General features: G+C 40.1%; 1 protein-coding gene across 1 annotated transcript; it reads left to right on the forward strand.

Annotated features, from left to right (window-relative positions):
- Positions 1 to 197: 197 nt before the first annotated feature.
- Positions 198 to 26,542, forward strand: kcnt1a (potassium sodium-activated channel subfamily T member 1a; the record flags this gene model as incomplete). The annotated part of the gene is made up of 31 exons (XM_080046758.1): positions 198 to 364; positions 1,916 to 2,092; positions 8,853 to 8,932; positions 9,423 to 9,552; positions 9,896 to 9,943; positions 10,845 to 10,893; positions 11,084 to 11,143; positions 11,512 to 11,586; positions 12,275 to 12,358; positions 13,409 to 13,503; positions 13,775 to 13,955; positions 14,472 to 14,636; positions 14,787 to 14,923; positions 16,737 to 16,800; positions 17,464 to 17,572; positions 18,025 to 18,133; positions 19,169 to 19,318; positions 19,675 to 19,904; positions 20,505 to 20,721; positions 21,485 to 21,590; positions 21,705 to 21,877; positions 22,843 to 22,914; positions 23,240 to 23,374; positions 23,612 to 23,723; positions 23,921 to 24,022; positions 24,442 to 24,525; positions 24,626 to 24,754; positions 25,260 to 25,560; positions 25,923 to 25,985; positions 26,095 to 26,179; positions 26,425 to 26,542. 31 exons carry the CDS (start codon positions 198 to 200, stop codon positions 26,540 to 26,542), a joined length of 3,807 nt encoding a protein of 1,268 aa, XP_079902884.1.
- Positions 26,543 to 27,603: the final 1,061 nt, after the last annotated feature.

The raw sequence follows: 27,603 nt of genomic DNA on the forward strand, positions 1-27,603 counted from the left end.
CTGCTGCTTCTCATCTGCATTGGCAAAAAAAAAAGACAAAAACTCTGACTTCCATACCTCCGAGATTCACCTGAATAGGTGAGAGAGCGGGGGCATCACCACGCTGGGAGATATCACTAGTAGGCTACTTTCAAAAGAGCGCGTCTTTCTCTCCGGGCGTCCGTCTACTCCTTTTATTGTAAGCTGATCACCCTCCGATGCAATTGACCGAGGAAGGCGACTTCGTCACGGGGGAATCAACGCCGACCACCGCTGCTCTCCAGTCCGACGGCAGCGCCGGGTCTCCGGCCAAAATGTGCAGCGAGTGTTACGTCAATCAGTCATATGAGCACGATGATGGGACCCTGAACCACCACAAGCCACGGTAAGAGAGAAAGAACGACAAGTACAAAAGGCAAACTTTTAGGCATCATATGTCGAAATTAGCCGTGAATAAGTTGGTGATTTTTCAAGTTATCATATTCACTGACTGCATGTTTTTAGATGAGGGATTTGTTTGAATAAAAACAGTAAAAAGTGTCAAATAAATTCAGATTTTGGGAAATTTGAATATCTTGTGATCAATTAGTCGTGGTGTTGTGCATGAACGTGAGGCTTTAGGTTTGTAACGGTGTTTTCATCCATACACTGTGTGCTCATCTCATGTATCCCTGTCACCACAACTGTTTTGTGTTCAGCTGTTCACTGGCTATCTGTCTGCTTCGGCATTCACTCTCACAGCCTGCAGATTACCTGCAGCCTGCAAATATGGTGGCACTACTAGAACTTATGATAAACACATTTGATCAGTGTGTATGATCTTCTTTGGAACATGCTTGATTCTTTTCCATGCCAAAAAGTGCTAAGAAACACTTCCATGTTGTGTTAATTGAGGGACCCAAACAGACAGTGTTGTTGACTGAAACATGAGCTCAACGATATACCCCTAAAACTTCTCTCATGTATTTATGTATGTTTTCTGTACTCTTGGGTGCCAGAAATGTCCCGTTGAGATACCAGTGTGTTTTATGAGATGAATGTCGCTCTTGGCTATAGGGTTTTTGTTTGGTTAAGTGAAGATGGATGGATTTCATTAAAAAAACACATGGGAAATGTACCTTTCATTCATAATTCAATAAGTTTGACAAGCTCAATGGAGGACTATAGCAAACAGAGACCCTGGTTAGAGAGAGAGATAGAAAGAGAGAGAGAGAGCAGGAGGTTCAAGGATATTTATATTCTCTATGCCTTGCATCTGTGTAGATTGTACGTTTGGCTGTTTCTTCTGCAATTTGTGTGGAAGAAACTGCCAAACTGTAGTCTGTTTTAACTTTGAGAGGATTTCACACCAAAACACTTCCATTAAATTGGAATCATAACAACATATCTTGCCTCTCCCTATGATGTGTAACATATAAAGGATGAATTTGTTTCAACCAGGGAGTTAACAAATATGCAATCACTTTCCAGTGTGAAGCTTGTAATCTCTCAATCAGTTAAACAGGTTGTTGAATTCTATGAGCTTATCATATGTTTATTAATGTAAAAAACTCCAAAGAGTATAGAGAATATAGCTGTCAGAAACAAGGTTAAGCCTCTGTACAATCGTCTAACCAAAGCATAGTGAACCTCCACAACAATGCATGTAAACTTCTGCTCATAATTCTTTAATGGTCACAAACAAACATCTGGCAATGTTGCTTTAGAGGAACATATGTTGGGCTGGTTCTTGCTTTGTATTGTCTGTACGGCTCCTGTTTGAACAGCTCATATTACAAAACAAACTGCAAACAGGCACGTGCAGCAGGAGCTACGTATTTACATGGTAGTCAAAGTAGGGCAAAGCAAAATAAAGAGTTGAAAATTGCCTGGTCTAGACCCCCATCAGTTTGTGTGGGAGAATTCTTTACTTTCTCCTCTTCCTTTCCTCCTCCAGCTCTGCTCCTCAAGCACCACTACAGACCAACACAAACAGCAGCAGCAGCAGTGGGGTTATCCTAGACATCTCCACTCTAAACATGGAGCAGCAGGAGAGCGAGGTGCCTCCCCTGCCGCCACGCTTCCGCTTCAGAGACCTGCTGATTGGGGACCAGGGCTTCCCCAACGATGACAGGTAGGCAGCAGCAGCGTGGAGGGTGTGGAAGAAGTGTTTTGTTGAAGAAAACTTCACTATAGCCCAAAATGAAAACAAATCTTTATTTAGTTTCAAAAGACAATACAGATGATTATGGTCAGCATTCATGCATGGAGAGAAGACCAGAGCATCCTGCTCAGAGCAATGCCAGGGTTGTGACTGAATTGTCTACACAAAACAGAATATATACAGAATGGTTGACATGGTCAGATAGGTAGAATAACAATGGAACAATCAAGTTTGGTTCATGATGACATCAATGCTAATCTGAATCTGGGAGCTTCCAGGATGGCCCACACCTATAGGTGTCAGCCCAATCAGACTGATTTAATTACAATAGAAACTCCAGACAAGATACATCAGTAGTCAAGATGAGAGGAAATACACTTCATAAAATGATCAAATTATGAATGTAGAGACAAGAGTAGAATTAAACTAATCAATATAAAATTGGCTTCCACAATCACAGAAAAGTATGGTTGAGCATCAGCAGTACTTTTTAACACAATCAGAGGCAGAAACATCAAATACACTTTTGAAGAAGTTTTGATTTTTCGTTTTCGGACTTGGTTAAAAGGGAAATAGATGTTTCATGGTGAGAACATACCAGATTTTACTATAGGCTCCTTATACTGTTTTGTTTTTTTGTCGAACAAATTCCTACAGCCTTTTCAGATAAACTCAAGCCACCCTTCATCAACACCACTATTTATTTCAACCATTGTATCCATTACTTGTGTAGCTAATCTGTCCCATTGTTCATCCGTCACTTTGAAATATTTCGCCAAATTTAATAGTTATTCATTAGTTGGTGACGTCATTGCACCTCTTTGCAACGCTGTACAGCTGAACTAAAAATTGTTTTGCAAGAGGTGAGGATGGAAGCTAAATAGCAAGTGAATTTGCATCTAACTTGTTGTCTAGCTAATAAGCAAACTATAATTGCTGATGTGCTCTCATGCTTAGCAAGGTCCGCCTTACAAATGTTGTTGCAAATAAAAATCTAAACTGTTAACACAAATGCCCTCTGATGTCTTTAAAAGTAGAACATAAAAGAAGTCAATATCTCCGTCACACTGACAGCTGATGTGTGGCATATTGGCAAATGATGACTTTGAAGCTTTTATATATGTTCAGCCCTTTGCCTGTCCTTTGTTTTAATAGAAAACTATTGATATTAGGATTTGAATTTATCTTTTGTATTCATTCATCTTTATTTGCTCCTATTTGTTTTATTATATGTCAGGCTAATTCTAATTTACATACTGTATATATATATATAAGAAAAATACCTATTTTGACTAGTGGTGCAGGTTCCTCATCACAACTCTCATAGTCATGTTGCATTGCCTTATCAAAAGTACTGATTGCCAAACCTTTTTTATTTTTTTTGTTTGTTTTTTCCGAACAGACAAACACTTGAATGCTTTTGTAGCTGTTTTTAAGTTGCATCAGAGTGATTGCTCATGCAGTGTTTACCTTGTCAGCCCCCTGCTGCCTTAGCAAAAACAACAACATACACAAGTGCTGCAGCAGGAAGTGCTGTTCTATGGTGTAAGTGGACTTTGTGCTTTGGATTTTTGTCAGCTCTGAGAGAGGAAAATGGAGCCAGAAACATGTCAGGGATTGGGCTGCTGTCCATGGTGCTGAAAAACATGACGTTTCTGAATCACTGTGGTTTTTGAGATGCAGTTGTAAGTGTGTGTGTGTGTGTGTGTGTGTGTGTGTGTGTGTGTGTGTGTGTGTGTGTGTGTGTGTGTGTGTGTGTGTGTGTGTGTGTGTGTGTGTGTGTGTGTGTGTGTGTGTGTGTGTGTGTGTGTGTGTGTGTGTGCGTGCGTGCGTGTCTGTGTGTGTGTGTGTGTGTGTGTGTTTCAGTGTGTGTGTGTGTGTGTGTGTGTGTGTGCGTGCATGTGTGTTTCAGTGTGTGTTTGATACATGCTCCAAATTATTGGTTTAAAACCTGGAAAAAGTTTGACTCAAAGCAAGTTTTTCAGGAACACCACTGTGACCTAATTCCTAACTAGCATTTGAAATATGATCTCAACATCATTCTTTCTTTTATCTGCCTCCTCTTTAGCAGTTCAGGCTCTGTGCTCTGCTGCAGCATCTGAGCTCCACAGACAAGATCAGAGGCAGTTTTTTTTTTTTTCTCCGAGATGTGCTCCATTTTTTGTGTCGTCCTGAGATTCAGAATGGTGCCCCCAGCATCTGCTTTCTAAAGTCTCAGACAAGGAGTCAAAAATAACTTTGACAAAGAAAAACACATGTCCCCTGAGCAGTGAATAACACTCTCGAATTCGTCTTCCCTTAAGATATTTATTCGGTGTATAATGTGGGGTTCTTTCTGCCACACGGACCTCAGGAGAGCGGATGATCAAAAGTGATTTTTAGATGTGATTGCAGCAGAGGGAACCTGGGAGACCGCAGTACTGTTTGCAATATTTGACGTGCTGTATCTATTCAGCGAGGAAGAAAACAAAACACTCCGCCAATGCTTTTCAGTGAATGGCGACCTTTCCCCAGCCTGTCCTTGCAACAACCACTCTTTCCTCCTCGGCAAAGCTGTCTAAATTTGTCAGCTCCTGTTTAGGCGGTTATTATCTTTTTTGCCATTTTTTTTTCCATGTCGAGGAATCCGTCCTCTCTCCCCCCAGTAGATAGAGTTGTTGGAGGTATGAGTGGTGCTTCGGGTCAGATTGACAGTGGTCAGCCTCCAGGCTCGTGTTCTCATCACTCAAAGGTTTCTTTCTCAAAGGCATGCACACTTTATCATCAAACTGTCAGCTTTATGTGAAGTACTGTAGTCTTTCTCTCAGGCCCCCTCATTCGTACTTTCACCTGTTGTTCTACCTACTGTATGCAATTTTTCTTCTTCAAATTACTGTATTTGTCACATTTTTCCATTTTGAAATGTCATCATTATTGCAACATCAATGACGTCTTTCTGAGCCAAACTTAGCGATATATACTGTAAATGCAGAATACGTGCTTGAAAATGTCACATACATTTGCTGGCAGGAAACAAGGGTTGAAGGGTATTTCCCGTGTACGTCTGCAAAGGCCTCATTGAGTGGCGCCAAAGTACCAGTGTGGGCGAAAGGGGATTTCAAGTGGAGTGGCCTCTTCCTGTATTTTCAAAAGCACTGACTCACGGAGGAGGAGGCCATCTATAATTCACCAATAGGATCTCTTCAAATTAAGAGAAGACGGGAAAAGGTTAGAGAGACGCAGGAGGGTAGAGCCTACTATAGCCTCCTATTGGCTACTTTTCTCTGTCGTAATTTTCTCCTTCAAATCCACTCCATCAAAGTGTGGGCCTTTTGCTTGTATTATGGGATAAACGTCATGAAGGCTGAACATTCCAAATTCAAAACACTTAGACTATAGTGACGTGCTGCAGGTGAGGGTGCCTGATGCTACCCGCTAGGAACAAGACAAACAGTGTTTTATCTGCAGCTGATCCTTTGTACCATTCCTTTGGTGTGTCAAGGTGAATGTTTACAGCTCTGCGAGGAACTGCAGAGCTACTGGAGAGGACCATGCTGCAACAGCATCAGTTAGGGGGTTATTCCTGTCATAGCAGCGTTGCTGTGGCAACAGGTCCAGCACAAAAGAGAAAGACAAAAAGAGAGAGGGAGAGATTGTGTACATTTCTAACAATATTCCAATGAGCTCTTCATTCCTCAAAACAAATTATTTATCAAACATCGCTTTATTTTAGGTTTTTCGTTTGTAATTTGCATTTTTGCATATATATATTTTTCTCCAAAGGCCAAAAAATAATTCATATCCCACTCAGTGCTTGGTCAAGAAGCTAACACTTCAGGACTTACTGCACGACGCAGCTTCGGATGTCAATGGATCCGATGATTATCCGAACCTGGGTCAATCCATCTGTGGGCACTTGGATGTCAGACCCATTTGGTAGTGAAGCTGGGCAAAGGTAGGGCCACATGAAGCAGAAGTGTTCCTCTTAAGTGTGCATAATGTCCTTTAATGTCAGTGGAGTGTAGCTGGATGTGCTGAGTAGAGAGCGAGGGCACGACGCTGTGTTGTTGTTATTCTTTGGTTTTGAAATGCAATTATGCAATCCATTTGCAGATGAAAGCTGGAAGTAGCAGCGCACACTCCCTCTGCAGATTTTGATTAGCGCGCCCCAAAGCTGCTGAGATGCACAGAAATGCCTGAGTGCCTCTGCATTTATGTACTGTATAGTTGCAAAAATCTGATAGTCATTTATGTATTCATGTTTTGATGAACACATCTGCTGTTATGTATTATGAAGCTGCAATTAAGGACTTTCATCAAGTATTTTTTTTCTAATGTTTTAAAGCATCACAAAATAGTGGGAAGAAAAAGGTCCCAAGGTCTAAGTTGACTTATTGAAATAATTTGTTTTGTGTGTCCAACTTTTCAACACCAAGATATCTAGTGTTTGATAATAAAGCTACAGCTTACAAATAATTTCATTATCAAAATGATGTCTCAGTTTATCAATTTTGGTCTTTACAATGTAAGAGAATTGAGGGAAAATGTTGATGACAATTTTTGAAAAAGCACAAGTGGGTGTCTTCCAATTGCGTGCTTGTTTTGTCTGAGTAATATCCAAAACCCTATTCAGTTAACTATCAGAAAACCAGGACATTTAACGTTTTATTTGCTTGAGAAAAATGTGTAGTTTTTCAAAATTGTTGCAGACTGCTTTTCAGAAATTTGACTGTCCATTAATTGACTAACCATTATTTATTACCTTTCCGTTGTTTCCTCGTCTGGCCAACTGTCCAATATCCAGTAATGTTTAGTTTACTGTCACAAAGAAATGTGGACACGAGATATTTTTTGCTTTTAAAAAAAAGACATCAATTATTATTTGATACATTTTCTTTGGAATGACTAAATTGTTTCTTTGATCATATAGTCAATTTCCCTGGTCTAAAAACTTCAGAGCAACTGGTTTCTCTCTGTTGTTGACCAGCACCTCGGGCTGGATTGATTTGATAAAAATCAATCCAGCCCGAGCTGCAGAATGATTTTCACTCGCAGAACTTGCTCAACTGCAATTAGTCGTTTTAAAAGATGTGATTGCTCACAGTGCTGCGCGTCTTATTGCCCCGAAACTCTGATGCGAAGTCGCAGTATGACTAATGTCAGAGCACCGCAGCTTGTAATTGTGTGCTCAACAGGAGCTGATTATGGGTCATTACTTGCACAATTAGTGTGGGTTGTTGTGGGGTGTGTGTGTGTGGGCGGGGGGGGGGGGGGAGTGAAAACAGAGACAGAGGGATGGACAGAGAGGATAATTTGTATAGGACCCTCCAATATGACAGCCACCTCTCAGTTGAAGTGGCTTCACCTTCTGCCCTGCTGCTGGCCACATGTCACAGCTGTTTTCATGTCTCAAAGCAGATTATTTCTCATCTCTTTAGGGCTTTCTCCTCTCTGTGGAGAAGCGTTATCATGGCTCAGACCCCGAAAGAGCTGTAGCACTGCACACAAGGGGGGATGTCGGTGTATCCAACAACAATCCATTCTGCCTTTTCATTTCTACTGTGAACCTCTTAGCCACAAGCTGAAATATGGGATTACTACAGCAGCAGCGGCCTCACAAGCTTTCATTCTTCTATTTGCTCCTATGCTTGCACCTGTGATTTTCTCTGATGATCTCTTCCTGTATTCTCTTCTTAAGGCAGCACTGTGAAGATTATACTTTAATACTGTAAAGATTTGTGTGTGTGTGTTGCCAAGCTACGACTGGGGCTTATTTATCACTGACAACTCTTGTCCTGCTGTGCTTTATTCCGTCTTTCACAATTACACTTTTTTTCAAAATGCGAATGGAAATATTTATTTTCCACAAGGAATGATCTCCTGATGTTTTTCCAAATCGTTATGAACATCATGATATAAGGCAAAATGTGATCATAATTTTAGATTCATTTCAATATGTTTTTTGTATGTGGGTGTGCATATTGAATTAATGTTGAGGATAAAGTTAGCCAAAATTTGAATTCAAAGGGACAATAGAAAATGAAAAGAGGAAAAGGAAAATAAATGTCATATTTTTAGTAGCGAGGATAATTAAACCATACATACCTAAAAAAAAGTATTTAAAATTGAACCAACAAATTGCAATTGTGATGTTGCAACTTGTGAGTTTCAAGCAACATTTAAAAGAGAAGAGAAAATGAATGAGTAAGAGTTTTGTTATTGTTTTCCTTCTACAGTATCTATCCCATTAACATTTAGCACTTGGTCCGGTCTGAGGTATGGAGGCAGGAAACCAGAGAAAATTTGCAATTTAACAATATTAATTTCAAATTTTTGAAATGCACTTTATCATTTAATCATGACCGAATTATCCTTAGTAATAACAACATAAAAATAATAACAATAATGTATGAATCATTTTCTCTTTTAGTTTTCCCATTGAACTTAAAATGATCCTCTGTACTGTGACAGCTGCTCTCTGGCTCCTCTGCTTGTATCAGCAGGTTCCACAGTTACCCTGTGTTGTAATTGGGAACAGAATAAGAGACGGATAATTACCAAAAACTTTCCTCGGGCAGATGATGAAGAAAAACAACATTATGAATATTCATGCTGGGTGTCATTTCATACTTTAAAATCCTGCTTGAAATAACATCTGCGAGGCTCCTTCTGCTCTGTGCCGCTGATTGTTGTGTGACAGTTCCTCTCCTCCTCTCCCCCCCCTCCCGCCCCCCCCCCCCCGTGTCTGTAGGGTGCAGGTGGAGTTCTATGTGAATGAAAACACCTTCAAAGAGCGTCTCAAGCTTTTCTTCATCAAAAACCAAAGATCAAGTAAGTGGATGGTGCCGGCCATGTTCTCATTTCCCTAAATTGGCTGTTGCGTAATTGAAATACCCACAAAGGCATTCCTTATGAATCCCACAAGTTTCTTGTTTAGAAACCATAGATGTAAAGGTTCAGTCAGCAATTCTGGAGAATGCTTGTTGTCAAAATCACTTTTTGTTAAAATCAGGAAATAAATCTGTACTGTGTGTGCGCATATAATAATACACAGCCTCTGTAAACAGGCATGTTTATGGCTATGGAGGGGACCCTTTGTTTACATACCAGTTTACAGAGCCTTGGGTGTGTACCAGACTGATTTTGAGAAAAAGGGATTTTGACAACAAGCGCTCTATAGATTCGCTGACTCCACCTTTAATTACCACTTGGTCAAACCTAAGCTTTACTTACACACACATAAGAAAATATTAATACTGATGTAGTGATGTTTTGTAGTGAGTATCGGTTTGGAAAATGATAACCCTCACTTGCCTTTTAGGTCTTAGGATTCGTGTGTTCAACTTCTCCCTGAAGCTGCTCACCTGTCTGCTGTACATTATCCGAGTGGCGACAGACAACCCAGGTCATGGCGCAGGACAGCAAAATGCTCCCAGTGGCAACAGCAAATGGTTTGTACTTATGGAGAGAAAAGTTTTAAAGTCAAGCAAAGATTCTCATCTTTATCTCTTCACACAAAGAACAAAACAACTGAGGAACTAAATGACAGAACAAATGATAGATTACACAGCCATCAAGCAACCAAACCACTTTAAATAAACATATTTTTGCTACAAAAGGAATTTCGCCCTCATCTGTGGTTTACATAAGAAGAATGATATACAGATTTTAATTTCACACATTGAAGCATGAAGATTTGAAAGACACTGCCTCAAATAACCTCACTGCATACATTCATTAACTTTAAAATTCTGTATGATTTTGTTATATTATATCCCGTCTGTATTTTTGCAGCATCGACTGCCAGTGGAACGGCTCCGTGCAGGACAGAGAAATAAACTGGTGAGCTGAGCAGCAGAAGGGGTGATTTCCGTTAATGGGGCAAATTGGTAGAGAAATGACTATAACGTCTCCAGTAAGAGCAATATTCTGTGTGTGCTCTTTCAGCTCTTTGTTTGCCAACTGATTTCATTTCCTGCAAGCACAATTATTACTCACCCTGGCGTGAGATCAACAGGGCTTTAATCATGAGGTCAATGCTAGGGATTGGACAAATTGTCATATCTATTATCTATTATTTTATTAATATCCATCTGAAGGTATAAAAGCTGACAGACTATAATGTTTCCACACTGTGCTGCAGTGATGGTTGTACTTCACAAAGGATATCTGGGGCTCATAGCCAGAGTGACCATTGGCTTCTTAGTCACCTTAAGGCTCTCCAACATCCATTGCTCAGTTTATTTAACCATCTTCGAGGGCACTGAGTTTTTGGGAACTTTGAATGCAGCAGATTATGTGCCTCAATATCATCTTGTCTCTTCGCTCTGCATGGCTTGTTTTTCTTTTTGCTATGATATGCATCGTCAGCTGAAACAACCTTTTAATGAGCATATCCATTCCATTGAAGGTGCTACTAGGCAACTGAGTCATAGCAAAAGGGTTTCAATACTAACGTAAAAGAGATTTAGTATCATTTTAAAAACATTTCTAAAATCCTGTTTTAGCTCGTCATCATGTTATATTAAGGGTCGAGTGATGCAGTGGGGAAATACATTTTTTTATTTTCTTAACATAACTTATATGTTACATAACAAAATGTGGTCTGAGTGAATACTATCTGGATGCACTGTATATCTCACTTGTGGTATAAAAGTGGACGATAATACATTTCCTCTATGATTTAGAGTATGTATTGTTAATTCTTGATAAAGGACTTGCTGTTGTATGCTCCGTTTGACAGGGGGTTGATCTTCTGGGTGGATAGGAAGGTTGCTGTCTGGGCCATTCAAGTGAGTCACAATGGAATATACAGTATGCAGAGAAATAAATAAAACATTGGAATAAGCACAATCTTTAAAATGTAAAGTGTATGATTTGAAGTGATCAAATATTTGACCACCCAAACCGGACCAAAGATGAGTGACCATCCAAATGAATATGACACCAAACGTCTGAATATATACTTATTTGTTTACGTAGGTGATTGTGGCCATCATTAGTTTCCTGGAGACAATGCTACTGATGTATCTGAGTTACAAGGTAACACACGCACATGCACACACATGCACACACACGCACACACACACACACACACACACACACACACACACACACACACACACACACACACACACACACACACACACACACACACAGACTTCAAGCACATAGCATGGATACAGAATATACTAACAGGCTGCAAGATTGACAATTCATAAGTGGTGTAATTATCTCAAGTCAATTGTCATGGCTACATTAAGGACAGCCGGTAATTACAGGATCTTGTGTTGAGGTGAAAGCTAAGTGTTCGTGAAAAGTGACAGACTACAATTAAGACATGTATCACCGTCTATTGTGTGTGCCTAGGTAAAACTGTTAAAACGTCTCTGTATGGTTTTTCATTTCAGGGGAACATTTGGGAGCATATTTTCCAGGTGTCCTTTCTTCTGGAGATGATCAACACCGTTCCGTTCATTATTACGGTGACAGCAGCACTGAAATACTCACAATTGCCCACTTGGGAACCACACACTTTAAACTCAGTGAAATATTTACTTTGTTTAAAACTATTGGATAGATTGACTTTACATTTGGTATCATTTGGTTTGTCCAACTTGAGTGTATGACTAAAATATACAAAACTACAGACATTCCCATCAATCTTATCTGCACTGGCTGTGCTAATTAGCTAAAAACATCAACAAAAGCCTGCTAGCATGCTAACTTTTGATGGTTAAAAGTGGACATTTTACCTGCTAGCTGCTGCTCATCAGCATGTTAGCATTGTTCTTGACAATGAAACATTACACATTCTGACATTTGAATGTAGCTTAAGGCCCTCACAGAGTTGCTAGTTTAGCTCTGGACTTGTTTTTCTTTTTGCACAATGTTAGTCTTCGCTAAATAAAAATCAATGAAAGACACATTTACTTAAATTGTCTAAACAAATTGAGCTGTACAGGTGAAAGGCTAGAACTTGCAGACCCTTCACAACAGTCATTTTAGGTATTAAAATGTTAGCCAATAGGGGCATTGTTGGTATATTTCACTGAGGGAGCTTTTAAGCCACAAGGAATGCAGTACTTCCAGATGTTGTGCGTTTTTTGTGTGTGATGCAAATGAAAAAAACATTGTGTAAAACGGTGAAATGTTTATCACTTCCTCCCTCAGATCTTCTGGCCCTCGATAAGAAACATCTTCATTCCTGTGTTTCTAAACTGCTGGCTGGCCAAGTGTGCTTTGGAGAACATGATCGTGAGTCAACAGCGTTAGCTTCACCTAACAACTTTTTTTTAATCAAACATTTTAATGGCCTTGTTAAGGTTAAGAGTGAGTCACACTATGCTGATTCAGATGGCAGCTAGTCCATCACAACTGTGGCTTTTCACTGCACTGATTCACAGTGGCCTTAATGCTCACAGTCGGCTGCTATTGACAATAACACCTCCGTCTCCTGCTTTGGCTCTGCTCTGATTGTGTGCACCCTGAATGGCCTCCACGGGGGGATTATGTTCCATTGTCCCTGCAGTTTTTTCATGATCTGTATTTCATGCTGTTCAGCTGTTTTGCTGCAGCGGGAGGCATCCAAGAGTAGAATCCATAATGCAGTCTCAATTTCAGTCAATGGTTAAACTTATGATGCAAGTGATTCTTGGTAGAACTGGCATCAATCACAGAGAAGAAAACAAATACATTGGCTGGATGCAAGTTGATATCTTCATTTCATGTGAGTAACGTTGAGTTTTTAGCTTCTAATGTTAAAGGTCACATATTATGCTAAATGCACTTTTTAAATGTGTTCTAACATATCCATGGGTCCACGGTGTGCCTAGAGACTGCCAAAATATTTAAAAAAATAACAATCTCTCCTTTTCTCACTCTCCCCCTTTCTGAAACCCCCACCCCTCCCCCCCAATATACTCCAGTCAGAATTCTCCTCGTTTCTGACCTCACAAACTGGAAAGCCAGAAGCTTCCACTGTGCAGCCCACACCCCTATTTCTTATTGGTCCACGGCCCTGACAGACAGAGGGCGAGGCGTATCTGGCTTTGCTTCCGGACAGGGGGCGGGGGGAACTCAAAGATTGTATATTTACGAGGGGAGCTGCAGCTCTTTTTAAAAAAGGCCATTGTGAGATTAGCTGAACATCAGCATAGTACAATAAATTATCTGAAAGTTTTTTTCAGCAAACAATTAAAGAAAAACGTATTAGGGACCACTAAGACCATATAATATGGTGTATAATAGAACCGAAAAGTGTATAATATGGGAGCTTTAAACTATGCTGTATTTTCTTTGGTGTAGAATGATGTCCACAGAGCAATCCAGAGGACCAACTCAGCCATGTTCAACCAGGTCCTCATTCTCATCTGCACCCTGCTCTGCCTGGTCTTCACTGGGTAAGGCTGCTTCTTAAAAAAAAAAAAAAATCTCTCTCACTGTTATGGATTTAATGAGATTGAATAGCCAAGTATACCTTTATTTGATTATGGTGGTTGTATTGTATTACATTATTAATCTATATGTATCAATATGAAATGTTAACGGTTATTTTAAGCTTCGAAGGTTGCAGGTTGCTTTTGTATTATATTGCATATATTACATAGGACATTACATAGCAGCAGTCATAGAGGCTGGAATGTTTGTTCATATCTAACATGTCCTACACAGTACATGTGGAATCCAGCACCTGGAGCGTGCCGGCAAAAACCTCTCCCTCTTCAATTCCTTCTACTTTTGCATCGTCACTTTCTCCACGGTGGGCTTTGGAGACGTCACACCGCGCATATGGCCCTCCCAGCTGCTGGTGGTCATCATGATCTGTGTGGCGCTGGTGGTGCTGCCTCTGCAGGTATGGAGATGCTGCAAAACCTCTGACTGCTACTGTGTACGTGTTTTTAAAGTTTTTATTTATTGATTTATTGCTGTGATTGGTACAGTTGGTGCTGAATTGTTTGTTCATTACATTACATATCATGCTTTTATCCAAAGCGAATTCCAATAAGTGCATTCAACTGTAACTGTAAGTGCTACATGTAGCATTACAAGTGCTATTTTTATTTTATTTTTTTAATGTTCAAATGTTGATGTTGTTATGTTCATATGTTGATGTTTTTTAAATTTATTATTATTATTATTATTATTATTATTATTATTATTATTATTATTATTATTATTATTATTATTATTATTATTATTATTATTATTATTATTATTATTATTATTATTATTATTATTATATATTTTTTTATTAACTTTCAGGGTGTTTATCTATGTGTGCAGCCCTTGAGTTCAAACAAATTTCCCTAAGGAGACAATAAAAGTATATCATATATCATATCGTTTCACGGTGCCTTTTGTGTGTCAGTTCGAGGAGCTGATCTACCTGTGGATGGAAAGACAGAAGTCCGGTGGGAATTACAGCCGCCACCGAGCGCAGACGGAGAAACACGTCGTGCTGTGTGTCAGCGCGCTAAAGATAGACCTGCTCATGGATTTCCTCAATGAATTCTACGCCCATTCCAGACTGCAGGTGCCATAGAGAACGCAAAATAAACGCATGCATTTTTTATACTCTTATGTACACATACAGTATAGGATGTGATAGTAGGCTGCATGGTTATGGTTATATCTACATGGTTCTTCATGCATTCTTTTTGCGTTTTTTTGTGTGATCTTTTAGGATTACTATGTGGTGATCCTGTGCCCAAGTGAAATGGACCTCCAAGTGCGGAGAGTGCTTCAGATCCCTCTGTGGTCACAAAGGGTCATCTATCTCCAAGGATCTGTTCTCAAAGACCAGGATCTGCTCAGAGCCAAGTAAGTGACATATCCTATTGCAGACAGATATAAACAATAAAAACCTACCAACATTGGTGATCCTACTGACTTATATAAGCAAAACTGGCAGGTCATTGGTTATGCTTATCTACTTAAATACACGTATATATCCCAATGATTATTTTATTCATTCACACCAAATTTTGTATAGACATTATTGGTCCTCCAAACTGAAAAAGGTTTTATAGAAATGTTTATGATCCAAATTTGGTCTATCCATACACATTTACAGATATCAAAACATTATCATAGAGGTAAAATAACACAATGGCCAAATCAGAAATACATTTAGAAACTTAACAAAATAATTTATGAATATAACAATGGATGATAATGACTTTAGTTATCCCCAGGCTTTTAACCTGGCCACATCAGAAGTTTGCAATTTGCAGTTTTGAGTAAAATGTCTCGACATTTACCAGATGGATTGCCATTTAATTCAGTGCAGAGAGTTCATGCTGTGCCTGGCCTCCAAGAGTCGCTAGCTGGGCTTGTTTCAAAAGTGTTGGCTTGCTATGTTGTGTGAATGAGAAAGACTTTTTCTTTACCACACAAATCAGGCTGTTCTGAGAAAGTACACAGATTTGTCTAATTGCTCTAATTAATGTTAAAACAAATGATCTAAATTTAACATCTCAATTACAAATCGGTCTTGCTAAAGGATTTTAGATCTTAGTTATTGGAAATCAAACAGTGTCTGCGTTGCATATTAATTTGATTGTTAATCTGACTTTGCAACATGCATCTTCTCCACAAGCTTTACATCTTTCTCAGAGGAAGTTGTCTATGGTGGATTATGCTAACAGGTTATATTTAGAATTTTAGGCAAGTACTGTATATATTTTCCTCAATCCATGATTTGATATTGTCCATCCACTCCTTACTGTCAGAACAAGGTATTCTCTCATTCTTCTCCAAGCAAATAGGCTTGTCAGGGCTGTATTGTTGTCTCGCACTCAGACAACAGTGTAATTATTCAATCAAGCTGTACCCACACTTCTTTTTGCGACTCAGTTCTTAAATAGAACAATTTCTCTCAGGAAAGCAAACATGATCCGTCTCAAATTCATCTGACAATTTTAAGTCATGAAAAGGTTATGACAGAGATTACGTGGAACCTTTTAAAAGTGCTGAAACCTTGCACCTAGCTTTTGGGGTAAATCCAAACAGTTTTACTCATACAGTTCAGTTTACTGGCCATAGATAGTGATTGCTTTATCTTTTGTTTATTTTCACCCCAGTTTTATACAAGATACATATTATATCAACAAAAATACCATGTCAAAAATACCTAACATTCAGTTGAACCATATGGTGTATATGTAGAAAACTTCACTGAAGTATTACTTTGATGAAATCAGTCATATAACCTTGCCGTATATACATTTGGCAGAGATTTGATGGAGCAATTAGAAGTACAGGACTGGACGTGCGTGGTGCTTACATCCTGCATCTGGCACCATTTCAAATCCTCCCACGCTTATTTTGCATCATGCACTCTCCTGGCTGAGTGAATCATATGCAAAATAAGCTCCACACTCAAAGTGCATATACAGTACAGTGCAGAGCATCCGAGGTTGAGCTTTTGTGTTTGTCTGTATGCAAGCAATGTCCAATTAAATATTGAATCAAATGCATAATGCTGTTATCCCTATTGTCTGGTCAGAATTCATGACCCTTGATTGGCTGGCTCTTTCGTGACAGGGTTTGAGGTATTTTCAGCTTGTTTTGTTATTGTAATTTGCCTTTGTTTTTTAATGTATTTTTCTCTATGTTTTGTTATTGACTGCAGAATGGATGATGCAGAAGCTTGTTTTATTCTAAGCAGTCGTAACGAGGTGGATCGCATGGCAGCGGTAAGAAGAAAACCTGTCAATGAACTCTCAGCCAAAACTCTTATCAATTATGATATTTGAGTCAGGAATACTTTAGTCAAAATAGAAGTTTATTTCAATTAGCAGAATACTTTGCAGTAATTATGTGTGGCGGTATGGTTCTGATCTGGGATCTCCACACCCTCCACGCGCATACGTGGAAGCCTTTAAGGCGAAGAGAGCCATCCCTCTGCCCTCCATGAGCAACATGGAATTCCGAAAGGTGTGGAGAGCTGCAGCAAGGACCCCCTAGGGTTCAGAACAGAACAAGCGTCAATGACAACAGAAATTACATTGATAGACAAATACAGTAAACAAGGAGGTGGTGGGGTGGAGGTGGGTTGCAAGAGCTTGCAGAGGAAGCAGCACCAGTAGGCAGGCTAGAGCATCTTAAATAAGGCGCCACTTTGAGGCCAATGGGATGCTGGGAGCGGAAGCTGGCTGTCAGCTGACGTGCATAGTTTGACAGCCGTCTTGACTCTGAATCCTGCCTGAACTAACGCTACACGTCCATGTTATTCATTTGTATACCTAAACCTTGAGTCATTATTGCTTTCAATCATGAAGGCAACTACTAAATAAATATAGGAGATTAATTCGAAATTTGCAAGAGTGAAAATGCATTCTCTTTGACCCTCCCCTCAGGACCACCAGACCATCCTAAGAGCCTGGGCAGTGAAGGACTTTGCTCCAAATTGTCCACTCTATGTGCAGATACTCAAACCGGAAAACAAGTTCCATGTCAAGTTTGCAGGTAAGAGTTTTATAAACTATCAGGGGAACGCTAATTAGCTTTCTGTCTGCGGAAAAACGTAGAAAGTTGTAACCGCCCTTATGTCTGTCAATTAAAGCAACTTTATTCATTCATTTTATAGTAATGATGGATCACATGACCATGTATGTGAAATGGGTCACTTGTTGTAATTAACCCACAGAGATTTATCACCAACCCCTTCATTTCCTCAGGTTCATATTATCCAAAATGTTAAACTATTCCTGAGGTTCTCCTTGTGTACAATAGGATAATATCTCTACCATTGTGTCCTTGAGCAAGACACTTACTGTTTAACTGTACTATGGCTGACCCTGCACTCTGACCCCCTCTGAAGTGTGGTCAATTGAGAGGGGATATGTGAAAAGACTTATTTTAATGTGGCGTGTGTAAATTGACTATTATTATTGACAGCTCATTTTGCTCCTTTCCAGATCATGTCGTGTGTGAGGAGGAGTTCAAGTACGCCATGTTGGCTCTCAACTGTGTGTGTCCCGCCACCTCCACTTTGGTCACACTCCTTGTACACACCTCCCGCGGACGGTGGGTCATTGCCTCTGGCTTTTGGATTAATCCTAAGCGTGATTGCATAAAAGTTCAAATGTTTTCTCATGTCTGTATATAGCTTCTATGGAAGTGGTACAAACTGGGGTGAATAAGCCCAGGCATAGACAACAGTCTCAGGGAAACGGCAGGAAGTAAATAGACCTCAATAAACCATAAAAGAGAGGGAAGAGGTTTCTAAATGAACTTTTTTTGAGTATGTTTAGTCTGTAAAACAGTGTGAAAAGCTCTCTGGGAGGAAATTATTTTTCACACCATGCAAACAGAGCGCTGAGGGTAACCGCATTATAGTGGATTCAATGGGCGATTGCTACTCTCTGTGTTAGTGTCTGACAACTCTTTAGAAAGTGCAGCTTTGTGTATTTCTATTAGACAAAGGCATACGGGCATTGAGATTGCACACAGTAAGCCACAAAAGGTGTACATGAACATGAATGTGCATTGTAGTTGTCTGACTGTGTGATGTTTTATACAGTATAATGGTGTGGTTACTTTGTATGTTTGGGTGGGTGCACAAGAGGACATTTACAGCCATGCAGCTTTTGAGGGAAGTTGAGTAGGGGACAAGTGTAAGAATGGACCAGGAGATATGTGTATCTATAATAATGAGGATATTATTTTTGTCATTTATAGTTATTTACGGTGTGCAAGCTAGAGCGTGAAATACAGGTTTTACAGGTAATATTATGTAATATTAATCAGTTCTTAGAATCAATTATGTAAACTGCTGCCTTGAGGTTGTTCAGAGCATCTTCCGTAGGCCGTTAAACTCCAGCAAAGTGCTTATGCAATTACTGATATTGCCAGTAGTCATTAAAAACGGCATATAAGAGCCCGGGCCAACTTACTGACAGATGGATCAAGCTGTCTAGTTTTCCATTGAGACCCCATGAAACCCAGTTCGAGGGCTGAAAATGAAATCTCAAAAGCGGCATATCCGCCTATGTGATAAATTTCTAACACTTTAAACTCTCTGTGGTTAACTGATCTGTATTTCTTGTTGATTGAATGCAGGGAAGGCCAACAGTCCCCAGAGCAGTGGCAGAGGATGTACGGCTGTTGCTCCGGCAACGAGGTCTACCACATCCGACTGTGTGACAGCAAGTTCTTCGGAGAGCATCAAGGCAAAAGCTTCACCTACGCCTCCTTCCACGCTCACAAGAAGTGAGTTGACATGTCATCTCCTACAGATGCTGACCAGTTGGAAAAATACGAAAAACATATACAGGGGTTGTTTTTGTTCATGTCTGTCTGACCTACTATTACCTCGTATAATCAAGTACAGCAGCAGTGCACTAGATTTATTTTTTATTTTTGCTGAGGGTTAGAGGAAAAGTTCACCACTCTCATATATTTGTCCATTTTGTGTGAGGCATCAGACACCGATCAGTTAGCTAATAACATCATAAAGGTGTATTTTACCAAAATGGTGAAAAGTATGAATTTTATGACTTGAAATGTAACGACTGTAAGATTGAGCTGTCAGGTATTGAAATGCTTATTGAACATGTTACGTGCAGGTATGGCGTGTGCCTGATCGGCATCAAAAGGGAAGACAACAAGAGCATTCTGCTGAACCCAGGCCCACGCCACATTATGTCTGCCACAGACACCTGCTACTACATCAACATCACAAAGGAGGAGAACTCCGCCTTCATCTTCAACCAGGAGGAGAAGAAGGGCCCCACTCCCGGGGGAATCTTTGACGGCCCCTTGCAGCTGCCTGTGCACAGCATCATAGCTAGCATGGGTGAGAGAGGATGCACAGTGTTATGAACTACTCTTGTTGATACAAAAAGATATATATGAAAAAGATAGTTCAGTTAAGTTTAGTTCAGACGATTATTTATCCCAAAGGGCAATTCAGTTTTAGCAGTCTACCAAGACCAATCTTTTACGAACAACAGAAATATCTCTATGCCAGAGAAAATAGATTTAAAAAAACAATCAGTATTGACAGATGCTCACTTGCACTACACAGTTTAAATAATAAATAATTCAACAGGCAAACAATTGCACATTTCATTTCATTTTGACTACATTCAGAAAATGTATCAACAATAAATCAAATAAATTAATTATGGATAGGCTGCTGATGTAAAAGTCTATCTTTCTCAAGTGTAAACCACTATGTGATTAAACACAAAAACACTGTCTAGGTTCAACAGCATGATAGCTAAGGAATGAAAGATTTCGAAAAACGGCTAGTTTGCCTGAGGGCGCTATAAAGTGGCGGCCTGACGGCATTAAAGTGAGCTCAGAGGTCTGAATGTAATCTTGTTGTGAAACTATTGATGGGTTTAGATTTACAGTGGAGACACTGGCTCCTTGTGTGTGATTTAATTTCCAGGCACCGTTGCCATGGATCTTCAGAATACCAGTCCACCTGACCCCACAGGCAGTAAACTGGTCCCACCCACAGTTAATGGATCAGGGGTCCGCCGTCCCAGCATCGCTCCGGTTCAGGAGATCGCCGACTCCTCCTCCATTCTGCCATGTGACCTCCTCAGCGACCAATCAGAAGATGACTCCGTCTTCATAGATGAGAAAGGCCACCCATCTACAGAGTAAGCTTTTCTGTTTCTTTGTGTGAACATGATTACAAATGTAGTTTATTAAGATTGACTTTGAACAAAAAATGTTGTTCTAACTAATGCTGCGTTCATGTGCTCCTCCGATGGTTCGCCTTTCTGTATTATGAAGTCATCATTGCAACATCATTGTGTTGATCTGCTTTATATGTGCAAACATGATGGGCACAACAAAGAAGATGTCTTGTATTTTATTGCTTAGAGCGTTTAATCCACACATCAATCGCTGTTTCCATTTGATTTTCCGTATTATTTGCAAAACCACTACATTATTGATTTACCTGACTTGTTACCAGGGTATATTATATACAATATATTAATTCATAAAGCGATTCTTATCATCAACCACACATTGATTTACCATCTGCCATGTTCCTGCGTGTATGACCTTGAAGTCGGCTAGATGTGTACCTAAAGGTTTGCTGACTTTCTGAGTCCTGATTCCGAACTGCAACCCTCCCAAAACATCCAACCAAAACAAAAAATCTTTTGCACCTATCAGCGTTCTGTGAATAGTTTACCCAGCATGCAATTGGTTTATTTCTAAGGAAGTTTTATTGAATTTGTGAATTATGCATATATTTAAAATCACCTCTAACTGTTCTCTTCATTTCCAAATGACACAGGAAACACTTTTATAAAACAAGCAATTACAAGAAGAAAGCCGGAATTCACCGTACAGTAATTACCGTATTTTCACATGAAATGTGTCTTTTATGCTTTTTGGATTTGTTGGCAGGTACGTGAAAGGTTATCCCCTCAACTCTCCGTACATTGGGAGCTCGCCCACCTTGTGCCATCTCTTGGCTGAAAAAGCCCCGTTTTGCTGCCTACGACTGGACAAGGTGGGCAGTCGCTGTTCCTCCAACTTACTCACCAAATGACTTACCGCCTCAAAGCAAACCATAAAATACCTGTCTGTTTTATTTATTTATTTATTTATTTTTCTGTCTTTGCAGGGTTGTAGGCACAACTGTTTTGAGGATGCCAAGGCTTATGGTTTTAAAAACAAGCTCATCATTGTGTCCGCTGAGACGGCGGGGAACGGCCTTTATAACTTCATTGTGCCTCTCAGAGCCTATTACAGACCCAGGAAAGAACTCAACCCCATTGTCTTGCTGCTGGATAATCCGTGAGTTCACTTTACGACACACACACACACACACACACACACACACACACACACACACACACACACACACACACACACACACACACACACACACACACACACACACACACTGTCTTTCACAATTTCATGCTGGGAAACATTTTCTTTAGCCTAGCCTAGCTCTTAGTTGTTGGGTGACGTTAGGTTACTGCTCAAAGCGATGGTGTGTTTTGAGCGACAACGAATAAAATGATATAAAAAACACTGTACTCTGCAGCACCAGAAAGTAACCATAGCAACTTACTTTGCCATTAACCTTGAATGATATATATTGTTACAAGGGGAGAAAAAAAGATGAAGAAAAGATTTCTCTAAAGGCTTTTATTGACAACCCTGATGGGTCCCTTTTAAACCCCCACATGCGATCCACAATAACCCCCCCCCACCCCTCACCCTCATGCATTGCTCTCTCACTTTGCCTTGCTATCGCTCTTGCACACGCACACACATACAAACACCCACACACTCGGATACGCAATTCAAGCACTTACGACAGCCTTGGGTCTGTAGTCAGCAGGACTGTGGCAGATGCATAAAGTAATGTTCTGTCAGGGGAGATGGTGCTGGAGGACAGGCAGTAATAAAGTGACTAAATCTCAGCACCAAACTGATACAGTATGTCCCTTAGCCTACAGACACACAAAGCATCAACCGTAACATTATAATCACATTGACTGTACATTGCAAGTGACGTGTGTTTTAGTGCAACAATTAAAAAAGCCTGTGCACCAAATAGCAGAAGAAAGAAAAGAAAATGTCAGACAACTACAGCTTATCCTTCTCAATATAAATTATATAACTCATACTGAGAAAGCCTGTACAAGTGAGTGGCTAACTTAAATGATTCTTGTGTGAATAGCCAACACGATTTGTGCATTGTCCATTTAAACAAAAAAAAAGTTCTCCATCATGTATGTTTCCCGTAGGCCAGATACTCACTTTTTGGAGGCCATCTGCTGTTTCCCTATGGTCTACTACATGTCTGGGAGCATTGACAAGTAAGCGTTTTAACCTTTGTATGCTGTTCATTATACTTTATAATATATTTTATTTATTTTCACATTGAACTTTATTGAGGAGTAGTTTGCACTATATTTAGACTTAATTGGATGTGGAGTAAGTTCCTCTAAATTGGTGTCTGCTGAAGAGTTCTGATCATTGTTCTTGTGTGTGTGTGTGTGTGTGTGTGTGTGTGTGTGTGTGTGTGTGTGTGTGTGTGTGTGTGTGTGTGTGTGTGTGTGTGTGTGTGTGTGTGTGTGTGTGTGTGTGTGTGTGTGTGTGTGTGTGTGTGTGTGTGTGTGTGTGTGTGTGTGTGTGTTTCAGTCTGGACAGCCTGCTGCAGTGTGGCATTATTTACGCCGATAATTTGGTTGTGGTGGATAAAGAGAGTACAATGAGTGCCGAGGAGGACTACATGGCCGATGCCAAAACTATTGTCAATGTACAGACGATGTTCAGGTACTAAATCAGATTGTGTCACAATGTTTATCACTATATTAATAATTCACAACGTGGTCTCTCATATGTATAACATCAGTGTATCATGAAATACTTTGTGTGTATCTGAGCCTGCACTGGAAACCATGTTGGACAAAAACTTTCAATTCATTTTCAAAGTTTGGTAATAAAGTGTGATATTTAAGTCTCATCTTCTGACCCTTTACTTTTATGTAACACCCTTCCCTCTCATTGCAGGTTGTTTCCCAGCCTCAGTATCATCACAGAGCTTACTCATCCATCCAACATGAGATTCATGCAGTTCAGAGCAAAGGACTGCTATTCACTGGCCCTCTCCAAGCTGGAGAAGGTAAGACGTAACGATAGGCCTTACAGTGTATTGTACAGTATGAACTATGTCCATTAGTTGTAAAGAGAACATGTAAAAGATAGTATTTTTTTTATTATCATTGGCAAACCTTCACACGGTTGTTGTGTTTGCCATTATGTCGGACATTCAAAAGTGAAAGACCATTAAATGTTGTTGTCCCTGACTCTCCCCCACAGAAAGAGCGCGATAAGGGCTCCAACTTGGCCTTCATGTTTCGCCTACCCTTCGCTGCGGGCAGAGTGTTCAGTATCAGCATGCTGGATACCCTGCTGTATCAGGTTGGTGCACAAACACCTACAGTACACAGCTAATCGCCTCAGATGACTCTTTGAAATACCAGGTGAAATACTATGAATTTGTCTCACAGTCGCGGCTGAAGAAAACAGAGCAGCGTTACCATCGTAGAGCTAAAGTGCCCTCTTGTGTTCAGTCATTGACAGACAATTCACTTCATTTTCTGTTTGTCCACTGTTTAAGTTCCACTTTACACATGTGCTTTTACTGTTTTATCGAACTGTTTGTGGTATTTTATGTGAGACTTGGGTTGCTTTTATGTTGTTTGAGTGCAAACTGAAGGCAATTTTCTGTCACCATTAGGTAAACAATAACTTTTTTGAATTGAATTGAATTCTGTTTTGTCTGTTTTAGCTGTAAGAAGCAAATGTTATACTATTGTTGTTCTGTGGTTCCATGTCAGTCTTTTGTGAAGGACTACATGATCCTCATTGCGAGGCTGCTGCTGGGGCTGGACACCACTCCAGGATCAGGATACCTCTGTGCTGTGAGTAAAGATAGAAGAAAATACTCTTTAAGACACAGCACCCACCCACTCCACTTTATCTGCATTATCGTGTATTGTGCATTGATATATCTTGTTCTAGATGAAAGTGTCCGAGGAAGACCTGTGGATTGGTACTTATGGCAGGCTGTTCCAGAAACTCTGCTCCTCTAGTGCCGAAATTCCCATCGGGATCTATCGAACGGAATCCCACATTTTCTCCACCTCTGAGGTGAGACGCTATAACAATTCCTGTGGCGGATCACCACCAAAGTCGCTCGGCTCTGGCTGTAATATATATATATTTTTTTTTATCAAATATTGACCAAATATTAAAGTCTGGACCAAAGTGGTGGACTGAGGCAGAACCATGCCGTTACCATGGCAGAACAACATTTTTATTTGACTCATCTGAGAATAATTTCTTCAGTTTTTCTGAACGTTCATTATGGCCGTAAAGTTAAAGATGCTACAAGGAACTTTTAAATATTTCTGAAACCGTTTCCTCTGATGATCATAAATTACATGTAACAGCAAACGAGACCATCAGTGCAAAGAATGCTATTTTTATATATATTTTGTTAATGCCTTTATCATGGGTACGCTCACCCAGGTACAGGTTACTACAGCTGGCGTAGTAAAAATACTACCGCTTTTGTCCAAAGGGGGTGCAAGAATTAAAACAAACTTAAAATTCCTCGGAGCACCTTTAAACATCCCGTCTCCCCTCCCCCCAGTCACAGGTGTCGGTCAGTGTCGACGACTGCGATGACACCAAGGAGAGGGGTCCCGACGAGTCACGTAGCAACGACCAATCGGATCACCCGCTGCTGAGGAAGAAGAGCATGCAGTGGGCGCGCCGGCTGAGTAAGAAGAGCGTGAGGTGGCAGGGCGTGAACCGAGACTCCAGCAGGGACCACGCAGCACAGCGCATCGCCCAGCAACGCCTCAACCTCTACCGCCGCTCAGAGAGGGAAGAGCTGTCCGAGCTGGTCCGAAACCGCATGAGGCATCTGGGCCTTCCCACCTCTGGATATGGTGAGGATCGATGGGTACATCTTTAAAGCTATAGTGCGTCATTTCTGTAGCCCCCACGAGGAATGCTGAGTAATTACAACAACCCTGTCGTAGGAGGTAAGCCTTGGTGATTTTATACATTCTGCTGTTTGTCCAGGAAATGCTGCAATTCTGAGAAAAACTGAGAAAGTTTTGTGGAGCTGATTGGCTTTTCGTCAACTTTGCGTCAACTTGTTTGGCTTGAATGTAACCAACATGCATACTGTATATGAAAAAAGTTACGCACTACAGCTTTAACTGAGAAAGCCACCTGTCCAGAGAATTTCTCCACCAAACTTGAATGTCTTCTTTTCATTAGCGGTTTGTCTGTTTCTTGTTTGTAGAAGACCTAACTAATCTGACAGCCAGTGATGTCATGAACAGAGTTAACCTGGGATACTTACAAGGTGAGCATTAAGTTTATGATCCAATGGCAGGTGGAAATCAGATCCCAACTCCATCATACAGACGTGACTGTTATCCAGGATGCTGATTGAAGTGATGTGTCTGTTTCAGATGAGCAGAATGATCACCAAAACACCCTCTCCTATGTCCTAATCAACCCTCCTCCTGACACCAGGCTGGAGCTCAATGACGTTGTGTAAGCATTATTACTTTAAGTTACTCCTATTATAGTTTTTTGTATTGTTTATAAGTTGTTTATTATCATTTTCCATCACTCAAACCTGTTTAGCAATATGTAGAGTAGACATGTAAAATCTTTCCAATGATACCCATGCTTATCTCAGTTATGTATCTGTCTCTCTCTGTCTCTGTCTGTCTGTCTGTATCTCTATGTCTCTCTATGTCTCTCTCTCTCTCTCTGTCTCTCTCTCTCTCTCTCAGTTACCTGATTCGTTCAGATCCCCTGGCTCACGTGCCAGAGGACCCTCCTGTCCACAGCAGCAGCCTGAAAGAGAGACACGAGTCCAGCATAGACACCAGAGATGACACCCAGCTCTGATACCATCTCTGACCTTCACCGGTACACTCCTTCCTAATAGCCCCCTTCAGCATTCATGGGGGTCCAGTCTGAAAGAGTAGCACAATCTGTGCTCCGATGCTCCAGCACTGCAGTCTACAACTGTATAATATGAGTGCCTCTACTGTTTGTCAGACATGTTGACGTTGGCAATGACAATTTCCTTCTTACGGCACAGACTCTCTATGTAAGAATAGTGTATTCATTTATGTGATAGTTCGCTGATGAGCAGTCCTGGATGATCTTATCAACAAATTAATACAGCTACCGGAACATATTTTAATCAAATGCATCACACACTACTGTGTCCCTCTTTGTTAAGAGTTAATCTGAGTAACGAAATACAAGTTTAAGGATCACAGAACCAACCTTAACATTTTTATTGTCGTAGAAACTGTGGGAATGTCCAAATTAATTGTATATTTTCTCCTAATTTTGGTTCCCTCAGGAAAAGTGCAAGTTGGACATCAAAGTAAGAGATTTGATAACAGAGATTGGTGGCCCAGGATCTTTCCTAACTTTTACAAAGTCTGAATTTCCCTGGGTCCTGCACTTATCAATCACATAAAATCAAACACACATTCAACACTTTGTGACTTAAAAAAAATATGTGCAAGCTTATTTTTGTAGTTGAACAATAGAAGTAGTTATACATTGGCATAGAGGTTTTAATAACTAAGTAATGTACAAACAATGATGCTAACTTAGATGTTTGCAGCAGTAAATTCCTTAGTTTAGACTGCTTAGTTCAACCCTTTGAACAGCCCATGTCGTATATTCAGTATTGTGCCATAAAAGATTTATTTAATTTGAACTATATTAGTATTAAGATAAAAACAGATTTTACTTTCAGCAGCTGCTCAGTGAAATATTTGGCGTATCCATTTACATGTGTTGCTCGTTGGGCAAGGTATGTATTTTTAAATGTACAAAATAATTTATGACTTTGAATTCTTACATATTTAAATGTTAAAAATATTTGTACTTGACAATGTTTTTATTTTATTTTGCACATTAAAGTGCTATATTACGAAATTAGCATA

Source organism: Ammodytes marinus (assembly GCF_949987685.1).
Source record: "Ammodytes marinus genome assembly, chromosome: 18".
NCBI lineage: Eukaryota > Metazoa > Chordata > Actinopteri > Uranoscopiformes > Ammodytidae > Ammodytes > Ammodytes marinus.